The sequence below is a fragment of the Leptodactylus fuscus genome, chromosome 8 (genome assembly GCF_031893055.1).
Source record: "Leptodactylus fuscus isolate aLepFus1 chromosome 8, aLepFus1.hap2, whole genome shotgun sequence".
In the NCBI taxonomy this organism is placed as follows: domain Eukaryota; kingdom Metazoa; phylum Chordata; class Amphibia; order Anura; family Leptodactylidae; genus Leptodactylus; species Leptodactylus fuscus.
The window spans coordinates 50853702-50874201 of NC_134272.1; the positions used below are offsets into that span (position 1 = coordinate 50853702).

At 40.8% G+C, this 20500-nt stretch overlaps 1 protein-coding gene across 1 annotated transcript in view; it reads left to right on the forward strand.

The window, feature by feature from the left end:
• Positions 1-4465: 4465 nt before the first annotated feature.
• BMERB1 (bMERB domain containing 1) overlaps positions 4466-20500 on the forward strand; it is a 155944-nt gene continuing 139909 nt past the window's right edge. Inside the window, exon 1 of the mRNA XM_075285799.1 lies at positions 4466-4764. Coding sequence (XP_075141900.1) covers positions 4644-4764 — 121 coding nt within the window. The 5' untranslated portion in view covers positions 4466-4643. The remainder of the gene's footprint in view (positions 4765-20500) is intronic.

Sequence of the window (20500 nt, forward strand, 5' to 3'; positions counted from 1 at the left end):
AGAGTTACAGCGGAGGTGCCAATTGCAATGGCAGAGCGGCACCATTATAGCTACAGACCACTACAGACTACAGCTACCGTAGTTACAGACACCGGGGCGATGTTGTTCATTTCAAACTACAGAAGTACTTACGGTACTTCTGCTAGAAGGCCCCGGTACTTCTGCCAGGAGCATGGCAATGCTGCGGCCCAGCACCCACCCCCGTGTCTGCATGCTGGGTCTGTAACTACGGTATTACCGTAATGACTCGAATATAGGCCGAGGCGGACAAAAACTGTGCTGAAAAACTCGGCTTATACTCGAGTGTATACGGTATATTTGTGTATGTCTGAAAAGACCCCAGATTATAATAATAATTTGTGGGTGGCAAATCCCAAAATTCCTAATGAGAATTTATTCAGTTATCCTTATGTACTGTATGTGCTTTTTTCATTTTATTATTGTTGGGGACCACTCTGCGATATTATACTGTAACCCTAATCCGCCCCTACAAATGTACCTAAAAGAAATGATAGAAGGGTACTTACACCAAATATTGAAGGCATTTAGATTTGTCTCTTGTTCATTTACGTAATTTTTTTAATAGAGAAAAATAAGATATTAATACTTCCGTTTTTTTATTTTGCATTTTTAATTTGCAGTATTTTTTTCCACATTTGCCTAAAAATTTGACACCATAAGTCTCAGAAGATCCCTTTGATAACATTGACAAACAGCAACATCCATATCAGAGGAATCCTAGATGCATTTCTATGCTGCGCTCACTCCCACACACTAAGCAGTACACTATGGTAAACTACATCGAGAAATCTGCTGAGGGCTGCACAAAAGTTGGATATAATTCCGGAGTTCGCATACAAATTCCATACATCTATCACTGTGCCTAGATTACGCTCCATATTTCTGCCACAACGTCGCTTTGCATTTTATCAATTGTCTATGAAGCTTTCAGCAAATCTGTCAGCCACAGGAAATATGTGCAGAGGGCCGCACCTGGCCGACAGGCTGCAATTTGCATAATCATGTGTTACAGAATGAATTTAATGAATGCAAAGAGAATTTGGCTCTTGAATTAGGTTTTCCCAGATTATATGTGCTTTCAGCAGCAGGGGGCGATAATGAATAGATAAATATTTGCTTGCTAATGTCAATGAAATCTTTGCAGAATATTAACCCAGCTCAGTCCTAGCAGAGCAAAGTCAGACATGTTATTTACTAGAACATTTATACATGAAGAAGTCTGTCATCTACTGAAGCATCATACATGCAGAAAAAGGCGTAATGACAAGGGAAACTTATCTATGAAAGATCAGACATTAGATAAAAGTAGGTGGAGCCTACCGGTATAGGCCGGACTGACCAACCAATTGGGTTTTTGGGGTTTGCCAACTCTCCCCTGATGATTTCACCATGTCTAGTACTTAGTTGCCATGATAGATGAGTCCCACCAGAGGTGTTTGCACTGGCTTATTCCACTCTTAATGGCAGGAGGAATAACTGACGCCCGAAAGCACATAGATTGCTAACGTATTTTATATTAGCCAGATTGAGATCATACTTGCCATCGTCTAGAAGGCTCCTGCAAAAAGGGGTAACCTCCTGGCACCCCTGAAGAGTGGTCGAATCTCCCAAGCCTGGCACAATGCTCCTGCATCCTCTGGTCATATTATACATGACATGGACACTTTACATGCCGGGCAAGTCACAAAGATTGTGTCCATGTCACAAAAAGGGGATGTGTTATGCCCCAAAAAGAGGCCACGACACACCCTCAAAAGGCATGGAGCTTTAGTACATGTTTGTATGCCCTGTCAATGAAAGTTGGCAAGTGTGAAATGTTAGCAAAGTACAGCATCAGCAGTGAAAGAGAAAGAAGCCAATTTTTTTGCTACGGGCAACATGGCAACTTTTCCTTTAACAGATTTGATACTTGAAGCCCCGTGTGTCTTTCCAGGATCCACAAATTATTTAAAGAAATGTGAAGTAAATGTCATGGGAATGATTAGCTCGCCTGTAAATGACATTTATAGGTTGTATCTGTAGACAGCCAAGGCAGCGACAACGGGGCCGGGGGAGATAGGAAGGTCCTAGGGTGTACGAGGGGTCACGCAGCTTTTCTCTTGTGTTATGTAATGTATGTTTGAGAAATAGTTCTAACAGAATCCTCGGGTGTATATAGCACAGAGCGGCATCCAACACCCATAAGTACTGTATTAATGTGTGATATATTACTGGATGCCTCTATATAGCATAGTACAGACTTCAAATCACAGTCAGGGCTCGTTCACATCTGCGCCCGGTTTCCGTACTTGAGGTTTCCGTTTCCTGCCTAAAACAGAGGTAGGAGACGGAAACCTGCAGGAGACTTTCTCACCCATTCATTTGAATGGGTGAGAAAGCTGTCCGGCCGTGCGCGGCAGTGAGTCGGACACAGAGTCGGACATGCAGTACTCTGTGTCCGGATAAAAAAATCCGGTTTCGCGGCGGAGAGCCTAAAACGCTCACCGCCGCGCACGGCCGGACCCGGTCTATGGTTTCCGTCTTCTGGCATGCAGAAGACGGAAACCATAGAACGGAGACCGTGAACGCAGGTGTGAACCTAGCGTCAGATGCTGATTTTTCCTTAAGTGGATGTTTCCAGCTAGTGGAGTTATCAAGCAGATGCTGCCTGATAACTCCCATTGAAGTGAATGGGAAGCAGAAAATACTGCCAGCTAGGTGCGGAATTTGGAACAGCATTTGGAAACATTGAAAATTCAGCTTCAAATTCCTGAAGCAAAATTTTTCAGCTAGGAAAAATTCCTCTGTGTTCAATGCCCCTTAGGGAATGTTCACACAGAGTATTTTTCAGGTGGATTTTGACACGGAATCCGCCTCAAAATCCGCCTGCAAAAATAACTCCCATTGACTTCAATGGGAGGCGCTCACTTTTTTTCCCTGCTAGCAGGTTTTTTCCACTAGCGTGAAAAAAAAGCAAGATGCCCTATCTTGCTGCGGTTTCCGCCTCAAAATCCGGTCCAAAAATCCCATCTGAACCCGGCTTTATATTCTCTCTTCTGCTTAACTCACTCCTGGCTTTGACTCAAAAAATCGCAGCTGCAACAAAAAAAGCTGCGTTTCTGCGACATGGGGCCTTAGCCTAAGGCAGAATTTAGACCTTATTTTGAGGCAGAATCCACCTCAAATTCAACTCCAAAATAGGCTGTGTAAACATACCCTTAAAGGGATTCTACCATTAAAACACTTATTTTTCTCGTTGACACGTAGGAATAGCCTTCAGAAAGGCTATTCTTCTCCTACCTTTAGACGTCTTCTCCGCGGCGCCGTTCCGTAGAAATCCCGTTTTTTGTCGGTATGCAAATGAGTTCTCTCACAGCAATGGGGGCGGGCCCCAGCGCTCAAACAGCACTGGGGGCATCCCCAATGCTCTGAGAGAACTCTCCAGTGACGCCTCTATCTTCTTCAGGAACGTCCTCTTCACGTGTCCTCTTCCGGCACAGGCGGTCAAATTTGTAGGCCTCGGGCAAAGCTGACTGAGCATGCCCGTGGCCACAAGAAAAAAGACTGAATCTGTTCACAAATATGTATTTTGGTGCCATGTTATATCTGTGTTATTTGTGGACTGCGTGCATACCCAGGGATGATTCCATTGTGTGCCTATAGACTTCTGTTCATTCTCCACAGATTAATGGTTCATGAAAAAGAATGGAGACCCGTTCTATTTTTGGTACATTTTGCAGACTACCATTGATTTCCATAGGTCCATGAAAATCATGATGCCATCCGTGTACTGTCCATTTTTAACATAGTTATTTACATACGTGTGAGCATATAGAAAAATATAGGAAGTAAAAAATATATCTATTTATAATGGATAAATGGACCTGAAAAACAGATCAACCATGGGAAGCGCGTGACCCTAAAATAAGGAGCATCATTTCTTGTCTATGATTATCACCAAAATCCCATATCTGAAAAAGCGGACATGTGAATAGCGCCTTACAAGAATGGAATAAATTATCAGTTGGAGAAATTTCTACAAACAAAATGGGTCATTTGCACTTGCCCCTAAATTTCATCAATCTCACCATTTAGTGAAAACAAGCAGATATCTTACAAATCATATTTTCTATTTTTTTGTTTTTTATTTTACTGATTATGAAAATGCTGCATTATAAACTCCACTTTTCTCTCAGCAGCCGATTGACTGACACAAGTTATCCAGCTTTCCTGCAATATGGTGACAAAGGAGGCAGCAGGAAGGGACCTCCTAAACTGCGGGAGGTAAAGAGGTCAGTCACACTGGGACGGCCCCAGCAGACTACGGGTTAACCCCGTGTCCTCTTCTGCGGTACCCAGAAAGACCAGATCTGCGCATGCGTGCAGCATCCTTTCTGCTTCTGAGAGCCCCGTAGGGATGCAGTGACGTCACGAGCCATCCCTCCTGCCCCCTCCCTTCCCCAAATACTGAGCCGAGGAGCCAAGAGGGAAGCATGAGGATGGAGTGAGTGGGAGCAGGAAGAGTCCTCCTCCCCCTTTACCCTCCCACCCACCTACCCATCACCTCTCAGCCTACCCACAAGCTAGACAGGCAAGGAATCTCTGTAGTGTGGAGCGAGGAGCACACTGAGGCAGCAGGAACCATGCAGACATCCATGGAGTTAAAGAAATCCATCTCTGCCACCTTGGAGACAGACAAGCCAATGAAAAGATATGGAGCAGTGGAGGAGACTGACTGGAAGGCAGGGGGGCTGGGGAGAAGAAGTAAGTACTGCAAGCAAGCAGTCCTACTACCCATTGTGTGCAGTGTGCCATCCAGTGTGCAGTGTGCAAGCAGGGCAGAAGTGCAGACATGCCCCGGGCACCCACATGCTGACAGTGCCATTCTATAACCATCTGTTTTCCTCTGGTTTTCAGAAGATGCCAGGAGCCAATTCACCCCAGTTATCTGTATACCTGTCCTCAGTCCTGTGCACACTCCAGCTGGTGGATATGCCAGTAATACCTATATATATATTATATGTACAGGTAGTATAAGTAATATCTTTTATATACGGTATATACAGATAGTCCAGGTTGTGTATCTGCGAGTAATATCATATGTATACTATACATTCAGACAGTCCAGCTTGTGTATCTGCAAGTAATATCGTAGATATACTATACATACAGACAGTCTAGCTTGTGTACCTGCGAGTAATGTCTTATATATATATAGACAGTCCAGCTTGTGTACCTGCGAGTAATATCTTATATATACAGACAGTCCAGTGTGTGTATTTGTAATATCTTTTGTATGCCATACATGCAGTAAGTCTAGCTTGGGTATCTGCGAGTAACATATATTGTATATATGTGTAGCTAAGAGCATATGTCTGCAAGATATATGTATATATATATATATATATATATATATATATATATGCAGTTCAGCTTGTGTATCTGTAATATCTCATATATGCTATACATAGCAAGCGTGTGTATCTGCTAGTATTTTATATATACAGTATACTGTACATACAGGCAGTGTAATAATAACCAAGGTCTTTATGCAGAGGATTAAGTTGGGTATTGTGTTATTGGTAGTTGTATATGCATAAGCTGTATGTGTATGCAGTATATAAATGTCCATTCATTTATATTCCATTATATAACCTGTCTGCTCTTATACATGATTGTGTACACAGTTACATAGTATCACAGTCAGTCATTGTACATCTGATGATATTTTGTTACTACTTCGCAAGTGACGTTGTTAGATAAAATCAGACATGTGACTAATTATTTTGGATTTTTGGATCACTTTAGTAAAGCATAGTATATCATACGTTATATCATAGTACATATCATTATATATACTTTTTAGGGTCGATGTCATAGATTAAAGTTGGAGCCCATAATCTGATGATCTCTCTTTGTTTATATATTCAGAGGAGTCTTCTAGTTGCTTATTTTTTTATTTCTTTTTGCATGATAAGTTATTATTAATTTCACAAAAGAATATGGACTACTGAGAAAAGTGGAAGGCGTTAAATAACAATATAGTTGGTTATTTTTCCTCATATTTCTGGTCTTGGTTAAGTGAGATTTCAGAATATTTTGCACTTTTACGTACAGTTAAGAGATATTCTGGAGTATTGCACATAGTAAATGGTCTCTGAAACAATCTGTATCTGCCCATAGGGTCATTTCTAAAATGGGTAAAAGAGGTGAAATTGGATAACAATTTATAGTTTGTAGATTTGGGTAAAAATAACCCAGACTTATTTAGGCTCTGTCGACACCTCTGTTTAATGTCATCATGGCAGCTTTGATGGATATATATCCCATGTAATCCTGAAAGAACTCGTTGATTTACAACTGTGTATAATGGGTCCATCGGGTTTCTGTCAAGAATATAGTTGCAGAACGTGCAATTCTTGGCATCTAAAGGCAACAATAACTCAATTGAACAGAACCCAACTGGAGTCTGAACAGAACCTTAAAGAACATGTTTTAACAACAGGTCAGAGATGCAGAAAAGGTTTTATTATTATTATGCTTATTTTTATAGCGCCATCATATTCCGCAGTGCTTTACAGACATTGACAGTTACTGTCCCATATAGGGCTCACAATCTATATTCCCTATTAGTATGTCTTTGAAGTGTGGGAGGAAACCGGAGTACCCGGAGGAAACCCACGCAGAACATACAAACTCCTTGAAGATATTGTCCTTGGCAGGATTTGAACCCAGGACTCCAGCGCTGCAAGGCTACAGTGCTAACCACTGAGCCACCGTGCTGCCCAGGTTTTCTAATGGATAAAAAGTGATGGCGTTGTGGGCTGGTTTTCACAATAGCTTTACAGGTTCCTGTTATCTATATTGCAGTAACCCATGTCCTATGTCACAACAAATATTTTTTGAGGTATATACACCATTTAATTATATTTATATATTTTTCGACAGTCACAAGTTTGTTCTATTTTCTAAGACCTGCTGGCAGAATGGCAACTTTCACAAGTGCGATCTTCCATTCTGATTCGTACTTTCAACAATAGCTCAAGGAGATCGTGTAGAGCCTACACAGCAGCGTTAATATTGTACACATGGCCAAGTGTTAACTCCACTGATCAACAAACTCAAACACAAATGCAACAAAGGCACCAAAAAGTAAATCCACATAAATACTATGAAAAAACAATGTCATGAAGACAGGATCACTCCAAAGATAAAGTACAAATATTTATTCAGATAAATATAAACAGTAATACATAATATTCGATAAAAGATTAGAATATGAGGGAAACCAATACAGTAAATGTACCATAGTATGGGAGGCAAATATAATAAAGTCTAAGAGTGGTAATAGAAGTCTGCTGGGTTGTCTGTGAAACCATTATGTGAGCAACATATGCAAAGTTATCAAAATACCATAGAAATCTTCAGTGTTAACAAAAAAACACGTAGTGTACAAAACAGTAAACCATGTAACTGCTATAGTGAAAAACGTGTTTAAAACATGACCCAACAGAGAGTGTAATCCACTAGTATAATAAACCTACCCAAACTATGGAACGCCCGACGCGCGTTTCGCCACTTCCTGGCTTCGTCAGCCAGGAAGTGGCGAAACGCGCGTCGGGCGTTCCATAGTTTGGGTAGGTTTATTATACTAGTGGATTACACTCTCTGTTGGGTCATGTTTTAAACACGTTTTTCACTATAGCAGTTACATGGTTTACTGTTTTGTACACTAAGTGTTTTTTTTGTTAACACTGAAGATTTCTATGGTATTTTGATAACTTTGTATATGTTGCTCACATAATGGTTTCACAGACAACCCAGCAGACTTCTATTACCACTCTTAGACTTTATTATATTTGCCTCCCATACTATGGTACATTTACTGTATTGGTTTCCCTCATATTCTAATCTTTTATCGAATATTATGTATTACTGTTTATATTTATCTGAATAAATATTTGTACTTTATCTTTGGAGTGATCCTGTCTTCATGACATTGTTTTTCCACTGATCAACAGCAGCCCAAACAGCATGCAGCTGACATTCTGGAACAATACATCTGCCTAAGTGGAGTGTGACTTATTACAGAGTAAAGGATTATGGTGAATTCATCTAAAGAGGGTTACCTGTGTTAAACAAGCCCCAAAAAGTAGATGACACAGTCTACTGTTGCTGAAAATCCCAGTGATTAGTGGTAACCTGCAGGAGCAATCTCATTGTAACTGTGCAGCCTCACCTCCTCAGGAAGAATAAAGTATTCCATGGTGCCCTTAGAATTGTGTAGACCTTTGATGGTGAACCTATGGCATGGGTGCCAGAGGTGGCACTAAGAGCCCTCTCTGTGGGCACCCATCTGTGGAACCGATTATATTGTAAAGGCCCACTGTGGAGCAAACTGTACTGTGTAAGAGGCACTGTGCAGCAGATTGTACTGTGTGGGGGCCTGTGTGAAGCAGACTGGACTGTGTGACGGTCACTGTGGAGCAGTATCTGTTTTATAGCAGACGTAATAACATTGCACAGTCACTATAATACAGGTCTGTGCGATGCAAATAGTGAACATTAATTGTTCAAAATTATACCAAATGTGTTACAAAGTTGTTTGTATTATTGAAAGCTCTGTTAAGCCCCATTCACATAACCATTTTTTTCGAGTCCCTAATTGTCCGCAATTGTGGATCCGCACAGCATTAAGGTTAAATTGCTGTGTAGGCACTTTGTGATAAAATAGTGGGTTTTGGGTTGCAGTTTGGGCACTTGGTCTCTAAAAGGTTCGCCATCACTGGTGTAAACTATCCTTGTAGCATAGAGACATTCCTCGTCTTCAGGAGACTGTCTTTTTAGTTGCCCTTTCTAGATGGTTGTCTTCTTTTTTGGAAATGGGTTTTCGAAACCCACACAACCACTTTAAATAAACCTGTACACAGTACATGGATATCTTCTGATAGGCTTGAGATGATTTAATTGTATGACTACATTATTACCTGATTTGCCTGAGAACATTTCTAACAATGTAAAATTAAATTAATCAGGTTAACGTATAAAAAAATAACAGAAATAATTTGCCCCTGAAACAATGATTGATAATATGCATACAGCGATCAGCAATTGCCCATGCTTAAACTGGCCATACACATTGGATTAATGTAAATTGAACCTACCAAGTTTGGCAGAGTTGCCAACCATCAAGTATATACGGTTCCTCCAAGCTGGATTTCAACATGCCTAATCCTTTTGGGAAAAGCTACCATGAGAGTTGTCTGGCAGTGGCTTACTCCCCTCTCCTTTTGAGGTCATATGTATACTTGACCAAGCCAAGTTGACATCTATATAGAAATATAACTTACTTGGCATTGCGGTATTTTTTGGTTTGTGGGTTTAGGTAAAAATAGCTCAGACTTATTTAGGCTGTGTTGACACTATTGCCATAGCTTCTGGGTTTAATCTAGGCTAGGCAGTTTTGATGGATATGGATCCCAAGTAATCCAGGCAGATCCTGTTGATTTACAGTTGTGTGTAATGGGTCCATCAGGTTTCTATCAAGTATACTGAATTGAACCTAGTTTGATTTTGTGCTGAATGTTAGCAAAACATGTTGTAACAACAGGTCAGAGATGTAGAAAAAGTTTTCTAATGGGTAAATGGGGTGTCCTGGTGTATTGAAGGTGGGGAGGAGTAGCCGAAAGCTTAAAGGGGTTGCTCAGCCCCAAATCATTATTTCATTGTTGATAGGTCATCAGTATATGATCAGTGGGGATCCGACAAACATCGTGAACTGTTGCGGCAGTTTCTGGGTGCCAGATGTTACAGCAGTGCCCAGGACTATAGCTCTGCTCCTATTACTTGAATAGGAGAGTCTGCACACACTCCCTATCCACTGCTGTAACATACGGAGTCTAGAGACTTCTGGAATAGCTGAACTATGTGGTGTCCGTTGTCAGACTCCCTGAAATCATATACTGATCTCTGGATAGGTCATTAGTATGAAAAATTGATTTGGGATCAAACAATCCTTTCAACAAGCCTTTGACCGACAGCTGTCTAATATGTATGATCATCAGCTTCAGATTCCAAACAAGCAACAGCCAAAAAAAAAATCCAACATGGTAGATGAGATTTACAGCTGATTCTCTGTCACTTGTCAGCACCCAGGACCAACAATCTGATAATAAATTACAAAGTGACAACAGATGCAGTCTGGATTGTTTGTTTCGACTGAGAATTATCTATTGTGTATAGACATTTTCCCTCTCCTTTGTTGTTGAGTTTTATCTATGTGCTGTATGTGGTTTTTGTGCCAAATGCTGTATATAGCTCATGCTATGCCGCTCTCTTGTCTGTCGTAATAATGACCGTTCATTTTGATGATCAGTTATCTGAGGCTTCAGAGGGATCATGAATGGGATGGACAATGCTGGTAAAGAATAAAGGCTGGAGAGTTATTATGTTCATGTTACATTTTTAATCAGGCTATTTTGAGTAAATTCTTCTGATTCCTGTATTTGCAGTGTGGTGAGTCATCCAGACAAGAGATCACACACAGTAATAAGATACCATTAATTTAACGCTTTATATTACCAGTCGTGAACATACCAGAACAGAAAATTGTATCATGTTATGAAGCTAACATCTGACTGGGGGAAGTCACTGTGTACCCTGGCAGGAGAAATGAAGGACACTTCCTTCTAAGGCTTTTACTCTGTTTGTGTGAAATAGAGTACATTGTAGACAATTCCCATTAGAGAAAAACAGGAAAGCCTTTAGTTATAGCCCTTTATAGCAAGCAAAATAAAACCTATATAGAGGATCTTTGGACAGTTTTTTGGCTTTATAATGCTCTCTTATCCTCAAGGAAGATTAAAGAATACCCATCACAATGAGAGTTAGTATAGCTGAACAGAGATATTATATATATATATATATATATATATATATATATATATATATATATGTGAGAACTGCAACTGTTTCACTATTTTTACTACTAAGAGTTTACAGGGAGAGACCATCTCATATACTGCATTGCCGGTAAGCAGAGATGTGTAGCAGTTGCTGTATTTCCATTGTTATAGTCACCTAGAGCAGTGATTCTGATGCCATATGAAAGCTAAGATTCTCAGCTTCCATGTACTATCAAGATCGCCACTGTTCCCAGAACTACTGTTATAAAACTGAAAATATGTCAAAATAAATAAAATACTATTCCCACAAAAAAATATATTCTCAGGACCTTTAGAAATGCACATTATAGAAATTGTAGTACAGGTAATCTTCTTACTGGTGCCTGTATTTTTGAGTTATCTAATTCTTTCTGGTCCTCAGCTATTTTATGTAAATAGGTGATCAATATTATATAAATGGAAATCATCCATATCTTATTGGCGTGGGGTCAAATATCTGGCAATAAATGGCAGCAACACTTGTGTGAGCACTGTTTCTATTTCACGTGCCAGTAAAGTCATTTTCATTCATCATGTGGCCCTGTTGCAACTCAATCCCATTCAATAGAATAGGGCTGCGCTGCAATACCAAGCAGGGCCACTATACAGTTAACAATGCTGTACTTAGTATGTGGTCTTTCCAAACACCTGAGACTCAGAACATGCACCAATCTGATATCAATGACCAATTTTAAGAATTGACTATCAATGTTACAATCTTGGAAAACCTCTGTATCTTCTCGCTCCAATTTTCATGCTTGATCATCACCAAACCTCTTTAGGGTAAGGCCCCCTGTTGCAGAAATGCAACGGTCTTTTTTTTTTTTGTTGCAGATTTTGCTGCGTTTTTTTTGAGCCAAAGTCAGGAGTGGCTTGAAAGGGAATGGAATATATAAAAATCTGCAACAAAAAACACTGCACTTCTGTAACGTGGAGCCTTAGTCTTAAGTCTTCAGCCTAGTCACGCTGTCCCTAGGTAACCACATCTCCTGGGTGTGATTGACATCTCCTTCGTGATGTCAGGGAGTGGACTGTGAGGAAGATCTCAACCACACCCAGATGATGTAGATGTGGTTAGCTATGGGATAGCGTGACTAGGGTGAAGCTGCTCCCTGCCCCCTTGAGCATTTCCATATGATTTTGTATGTTTTCAAACATTTATAAAAAGATTACAAAGGGACGGCAATGGAAAGGTAAGTACTTCCTCTTGGACATGATGGGGACAACTTATAATTGGAAAAACTATCTGACAGATTTGTATTTGGATAGCCTCTTCCTACTGGTTGCTTTCCATTGTCTGGGACCACCATTTGGATATAGCGACATCGTGTCTAGGATTAGCTCTTGATGGCGGGGATGCAAGGGTAGCCATACACAATACATATAGTAACTATCAGCCAGTCATTCAGGCAACTGCTTTTGGCCATGTCTTCCTCAATTTTCAAACATGCATATTGTTTTCATGTTGCTTCAATTGTTTTATTGTGTATCACTAAATAACCAGCAAAATACCAAGACAGTAACACGGTGAAAATATTGAGTTACTGCTGATTTGTGTCACTTGGTGGATTCCTTTGTGTGTTTACGAGCTATGAACAGTCCCTGGCCTGCTGACTGTCGAGATCTTTCAGCATTACAGCTGTCTAATGCAATCTCATGCTGAGGACACTATGTAGCCATGGTGGATTCTTAAATCTGGAGCATTTGGGGATTTGCTTTTTCATAATATTTACAGTGTTGCTGGAAATTTCACTAGAACATTGAGCTTGACATTTCATGCAAATGCTTGTCACAGAGGTATTTACATCCATATACTAAATGTAAAATAGCTTGAGAATATGTTCAGCATGGTAAAATAAACATTAGCTGTTCAAAATTGAGCTTGTGGGCCATGAGATTGCCAAATGGTAGACAGAATAAGAGGGTCAAATAGCAAGTGGGCCATTACAGTGGTGATAGTGATCATGATCACAACCCTCCATTGAAAAACAGTGGGGGCTCATCCACTGTCAACCTATAGAAATTAAAGGTGCCATACACCTTCAATAACTGTGGAGCACTTGCTTAGTCAGCTGTTATTTCAGATGATGCCTGCATACACATGCATATTTGGTTATGCCAAACATAGTTACATAGTAGATGAGATTGGATGAAGACATTAGTCCATCAAGTCCAACCTAAAACCCTACAGTCCCCTATATTGATGATCCAGAGGTAGGCAAAAAAAAAAACAACCATGAGGCTTAGGCCAATTGCTCCATTTTAGGGGAGAAAAATTCCTTCCCGATTCCAATCTGGCAGTCAGTATAAACACCCTGGATCAACGTGTCATTAAACTCTAGCGTCCATAACCCGTAATATTGTTCTCTTCAAGAAAGGCATAGAGGCCCTCTTTGAACTTGTTCTATGAATCCACCATCACCACTTCCTGGGGCAGAGAGTCCCATAGCCTCACTGTTCTTACTGTGAAGAATCCCCTTCTATGTTTCTGGTGAAGCTTTCTCTCCTCCAGACGTAGTGGATGTCCTCTTGTCACTGTCACTGGTGTAAGAGCAGCGCCGCACCTCCCATGAGGCGACCTGAAGCGAGCGCTTCAGGCGGCGCTATGTCAGGGCCCCAGGGAGGGCGGCATTTTTGATTATCTAAGCCAGTCCAGGACAAGCTGTCCTGGACTGGCTTAGCACTGAGCGGTGGTTTGGGGAGGCCACTGGAGCAGCGCTGCTCCAGCAGCCTCCCCTCACGCTCAGGCAGAGAGCAGGTCTTCTCCGTGCCTGCTCTCTGCCTGCGAACGGCGCTAAGCCCCGCCCCTTCACTCCACTATGCCCCTTCGCTCCGCCCCCTCCTCCCGGGGGGGGTGGGGGTGGCTTTCTGTAGTTCGCCTCTGGCGGCGAAAGAGGCAGGTTCACCCCTGTGTAAGAGTAAAAAGATCATTAGAAAGTTCTGTGTATTGTCCCTTCATGTATTTGTACATTGTTATTAGATATTCCTGTAGACGTCTTTTCTCTAAATTGAGTAATCCCATTCCCCTAATTATTTTAGTTGCCCTTCTTTGCACTTTTTCTAGTTCGATTATGTCTTTCTTGTATACTGGGGCCCAAAATTGTGCACAATAGTCTAAATGTGGCCGTAGCAGTGATTTGTATAGAGGCATAACTTTGCTTCAGTTTTGTATGCAAGTCTTAAAGGAGTTATTCCCTGAAAATGATTTATCCTCTTACCGCTAAGACCCCAACCCATTATGAATGTAGTGGATATGGAAACAAATGCACCTCCACTCCTTATATTTGTCAGCAATGCATTCCTTATCCTATGGCACAACCCCTTTAATTGTCCTAATAGGCTTCCTTTAAGTTGCAAATGTAAAATGTCTTGCAAAGTGTGAGGAAGGGAATGATACTTTTTCTCTTTACATGCCTATGCTGTTAAAGGGAATCTGTCAAGGCGATTTGGGACACTAAACCACCCACAGGTCCTTATGGACTGAGGTTTTAGTGTCCCAAATTGCCCTGCTATTAAGCCATCAGTGCCTGCAGGAGAAATAAAAAAGCTTTATAGTCACCCTGCCGCTGTATTCCTCATGCCGGCGCAGTTCTTCACTGAAGCCAGCAGACTACACTTAGGCTTCAGTGTGCATGTCCCGTACTTCTGGCACTTGTACAGTGAAGCCGGGATGTATGTCCTCAACTTCACTGAAGAACTGCACAGGCGCTGGGAACACCAGAGACTCATGATGAGACTCATCGGACATATCTCTAGGTAAGTATAACTGTTTAATTTATTTTAATTGCAAATACGGATGGATTTATAACTCGGTGATTTGGGACACTAAACCCCCAGTCTATAAGTACCTGTAGGTGATTTAGTGTCTTAAAGAGGACCTTTCACCATATTCGGGCACAGGCAGTTCTATATACTGCTGGAAAGCCGACAGTGCGCTGAATTCAGCGCACTGTCGGCTTTCCCGATCTGTGCCCGGTGTAAAGAGCTTACGGTGCCGGTACCGTAGCTCTTCTATGGTCAGAAGGGCGTTTCTGACCATTAGCCAGAGACGTCCTTCTGCCTCGCGGCGCCAATCACGCTGTGCTGTGGAGCAGGGAGGAACGCCCCCTCCCTCTGCTCACACAGCTTGTCCGTAGACGAGCATTATCAGGAGAGGGAGGGGGTGTTCCTCCCGGCTCCACAGCACAGCGCAATTGGCGCCGCGAGGCAGAAGGACGTCTCTGGCTAATGGTCAGAAACGCCCTTCTGACTGTAAAGCGCTACGGTACCGGGACCGATAGCGCTTTACACCGGGCACGGATCGGGAAAGCCGACAGTGCGCTGAATTCAGCGCACTGTCAGCTTTCTGGCAGTATATAACACTGCCTGTGCCCAGATATGGTGAAAGGTCCTCTTTAAATCTACTTGACAGATTTCCTTTAAAGGTACTCTTTAGGCATATATACACATTACTGTATCCCTAGCATACATGCAGGAGAAATTGGTATGTGAAGCAGCTACCCCTAGTGATATCAGCAGATTAATGACATTGTCACATTAAGGAGGTTGTAATGATGTCACAGTTTATTCAACCTCCATTGTTATGTCTGTATTGCATTAGTAATGATTTTGTTAATGAGAACCTTTCAACACAAACCCCAGTTCCCTGCATCCTATAATAGGTTGTAAACCCTTGTTCCCAGCACAGTTGGAAGCCACCATTGTTTCCAAGCAATAATTGCTTTTATGTTCTATTCTGAATGCTAAGTAGGCTGTCTGCTGTCAGGTGGGGAGGCAGGAACAGGTAAAGGGGTGTAATTCTGAGCTCAGAATCATGCCCCTTCTCTCCTTTTCCATGAGACCATTCTCTTGACAATACAAATTAGCATATCAGGCACCAAAACGAATCCCACTGATTCGGAAACGGTGGGGATAAAGAAATTATTCCAGCTATGCCCAAATAAATGAGCAATATCTAGTGTAGGATGTAAGAGTTGGAGTTGGTGGAGGTGGTGAAGGGTCCTCTTTATGCTCCACTACGTTATAATAGTAATTTTTTTTTTTAGTTATATTTTCTCCCTTTGATGTACTAAATACATACATATGCTATGAAAAAAAAAATCCATGTTGGTGTATTGGTAGAATTTAATAACACCATGTATTTTTTAAATATTAGGGAGTAAAATCACCAGATGGATATTCCAACATGTAAATAGAGTTGAGTAGTTAAATAAATGCCAAATTTGTAACCGTTTGACATATGTTTGGCTGAGATATATCCAGATCCCACAGACCCAAATGTGATGAAAAAGCATAGTCAAATGTACTTTATAATACAGTTGCATGCCAAAAAGTCAATTCTTTAAATAAACTGTCAATAGCCAAAGTCGCTAACTGTATAGTTTCACACATCTGTCTCCATGTTTTTGGGGAAATTGTTCCTTTCTCCCAGAAGGTACCAAGCCTAATAAGGACATTACTTGTATACTGAGGCTTTGCTATATTTATGTATCACTGGCAATTGCAGACTTTTCCAAAGTAGAAGTGGATCCATTATGTATGTTATATTAAAATAATGAACAACTGGAAAGGACAAATGAGATTATAATCTCATTTGATGATTATCAACCTCCGGCAATCTAAATCTCCATTCTACATGGTGCTTTATCAATCTACTTGAGGAGATCCAGATGTTTAATGTGTTTTGCTCCTTTGATGCTGCTAACCATTCATATGAATTTATTTGCACAAGTTCATGTCTACTTGCTTGTGCTTATTTTCTGTTGCATGTGTCTATAGTAAGGGTACAACTTTATAAGTAGTTATTACATTGAAAATGAAACAACATGAAATTGAATTAGCCTATGATATGATCCATTGCAATGAAATGGCTCTAGTTCAGTGAATGGTTTCTGTTCTTCTGATGTGCTGTGATATTTGTACAGTAAGTACTTATTAGATGTCTATTGAGGAAAAGTCAGCAAGGCAAAACTTACCATGTGATTTTTACTTCTCTGTTGGATATAACATGATATGACAGAGAGAGAGAGAAGCCAATCTCTTAGCGCTAGTTTACATGGAGTTCACTGCAGTGCACTGGCCTCCCATTGTGGCATTCCGCTCTGAATTAGGCCCAAATGAATGGGCCGTAGCCTCGCGCCGTGGAATACGCGGCAAGATAGGGGAGTTCGCTTCTTTTTTCTGCTGCTAGCTAGTGGAAAAAAGAAGCGAGCGGCTCCCATTGAAGTCAAAAGGAGCCATTTTTGGCAGTGGATTTTGAAGCGGATTCCGTGTCAAAATATGCTGCCAAAAGACCCCGTGTGAACTAGCCCTTAGATATATGAATGTATATAATATAGTGCAGGATTTCTGAGTAAAAAATAGGCTAAACCTTGACAGGACTCTTAGCAAAGACAGTGAGAGTCCTGATTACCCTGCCCACACAGGATGATTGACAGCCGACAGCCTTCTGTGTACAGACACTGATGCTGGGAAAGCTGTCAATCACTGTGTGTTAGTAGCAGATTTGTCACATATCTAGGCTGATTTACTGTTACAAATACCAATCAAAAATAACCTACACATCAATAATCACTAATAAACAATACATAGTTTATTAGATCTTAAACCAATTCATTAAAAACACATAAAAACAAATAGCAGTAGAGAATACAAAAGGGGAGGAGGTCGCACAAATTCCAAGGTGAATAGTTATATCATGTAATTGAAATATATATATTCATATATGAGGAAACAGACCAATACAGATGCATGCATAAAAATACAACAAATATATACAGGGTATATCAATACAATTATATTACTATAACGTGATCACAGCACATAGAATTCATGATATAAATAGAATAATGAAAATAGTAATGTAAATGAGTTGCCATACCCCAACGTTTATATCTAAGAGCTATAAATAACATGATTTCACCAAAGTAAATAAGTAATGGCTTGCTATATAGTGCAGCTATGACAGTACTGAACCTCCATTTATTATGTCTGTGGAGTATAACCCATTTGAGTATAGGTGAATAACCACACCTTGTTATCAGATCAATAGAGGTAACACCACATAGCCAGCAAGATCAATATATCAAACAATAGGTGGACTATAATCCCACCAAGAACATAAGACACTGGACTCAATAAAAATCACATAGTACCTTACCCTGGTTTCTGCTGCCCTCCACCTCCAGCCCAAATGTGTGTTTCTCCCCTGCTTCCTCGGGGGCTCACATTTGTAATTTGCATTACTATTTTCTTTATACTATTTATATCATGAATTCTATGTACAGTTTGCTGTGACCATGTTATAGTAATATAATTGTATTGCTATATCCTGTAAATATTTGTTATATTTTTATGCATGTATCTGTATGGGTATATTTTCTCATATATGAATTGGATTGATTAATATTTCAATGACATGATATAACTATTCACCTTCCCTGGTATTTGTGCGACCTCCTCCCTTTTCTATTCTCTACCGCTATTTGTTTTTATGGGTTTTTAATGAATTGGTTTAAGACCTAATAAATAATGAGTCGTTTAGAATGTTCTATTTGTAGTTATTGATGTGTAGGTTAGTTTTTATTGGTATTTGTATACTTTGGTAAATATCCTACCCGATTATTATGAAATAATAAAACATGATAAAACAAGATGAAAAATTGGTTATTATATTGATTTACTGTTATGACCATTGTAGTCACAGCATTCTGAGGAACTTCTATCCCTAAGAAACACATAAATAGAATTTCTATAATTGGACTGGCTTTCTGTTTAAATTGATAATGAACATTTATAATCTGTGTAACTATGGTAACAAATGTATTCTTTTCAACTAAAGTATTCCATGTAGAGAAATTTCTTGATATCACAGTAAGATCAAAAAAAAAATCAAGAAAAAAAACCAAAACATACTCACTTGTCCCCAGTGCTCCAGTGCTTCAGAGCATGGTCCTGCTGTTTGGCTGTTTTCTTTTGCAGGAAGTCCTCACCGGCTATGACATCCCGTGTCACTTTGATTAGGCCGCCAATTGGCCTCAGTGGTCTGTGTGACAATCTCTACTAGCACTCCGTGGAGCAGAAGGGGGTTAAAGGGCTTATGCAATGAAAATTATTTAGAGATAGAGGATAAATTGCTGACCGCTGGGGTCCAACCCTGGAGACCTCTACTGATGCTGAACACAGGGTGGTGTTTTACCCAGTTGTGAATATAGCCATGGTGGCAGACGCGTCCTTCCTACATTGATTTCAATGGGAATGCCAGAAATAGCTGAGTGCTGTGCTATGGATAGATGATAAATCATTTTCATTGCAAAACCCCTTTAATAAATATAAAGAAACTAAAACACTGTAGTGCAGCTGTCACTCACCAGGTGGCAGTGTGGAGACATGCCTCTTATCCTGTAATATAATACAGTATATAGTGTGTATTGCAGTGGGTAGCAGTCAAGTTTTTTTTTTATATGGAATGTACTCCTGTATGGATGGGGAAAGGAAGTACATAGAATTAAGCTTGACTAGTACTTAACTGGTATGTGATATTATTTAGCTTAAAGAGGACCTTTCACCACTTTTGGGCACATGCAGTGTTATATACTGCTGGAAAGCCGACAGTGCGCTGAATTCAGCGCACTGTCGGCTTTCCCGATCTGTGCCCGGTGTAAAGAGCTTACGGTGCCGGTACCGTAGTGCTCTATGGTCAGAAGGGCGTTTCTGACCATTAGCCTGGGACGTCCTTCTGCCTCGCGGCGCCAATCACGCTGTGCTGTGGAGCCGGGAGGAACTCCCCCCTCCCGCTCCTGATAATACTCGTCTATGGACGAGCTGTGTGAGCAGAGGGAGGGGGCGTTCCTCACCGCTCCACAGCACAGCGCGATAGGCGCCGCGAGGCAGAAGGACGTCCCTGGCTAATGGTCAGAAACGCCCTTCTGACCATAGAGCACTACGGTACCGGCACCGTAAGCTCTTTACACCGGGCACAGATCGGGAAAGCCGACAGTGTGCTGAATTCAGCGCACTGTCAGCTTTCCAGCAGTATATAACACTGCATGTGCCCAAAAGTGGTGAAAGCTCCTCTTTAAAGGGGTTCTCTGGAAGATGGACAAAATAAAAAATAAAAAACATGTCACTGTACATGACAAGTAATGGAAATTTATTGTCAATGGGTTGACTCTAGGGCAGCTGTTCAGTTGGGTCTTCTGCTTTAAAGTATACCTAACCTTTCTATAAAAAAGTGTATATAAATCAACAGTACAGCATGTGTACATGAGGAGTAACAATATTTCTGGCCATTATGTGATTTATATGTTGCCTTTTGTAGCTGTATTTCCCTCTACAGGTTCTATCTCTAATTTTCCTTGAGCTGGTGAGTGGAGTCTTGCTGCTATGATGTCTCCCATACACTACACACATAAAGTAGAGGAGAATCTGTTCCCTAAATCTCTTTCTCACTCATTTAGAAGCAATAACAGCATCATTTAGACTAACCAGTACCATTTAGCTCTTGAAGGCTTTGCCTGTGCCTTTGACTTTTCTTTTGATCAGCTCCTGGTGACTCC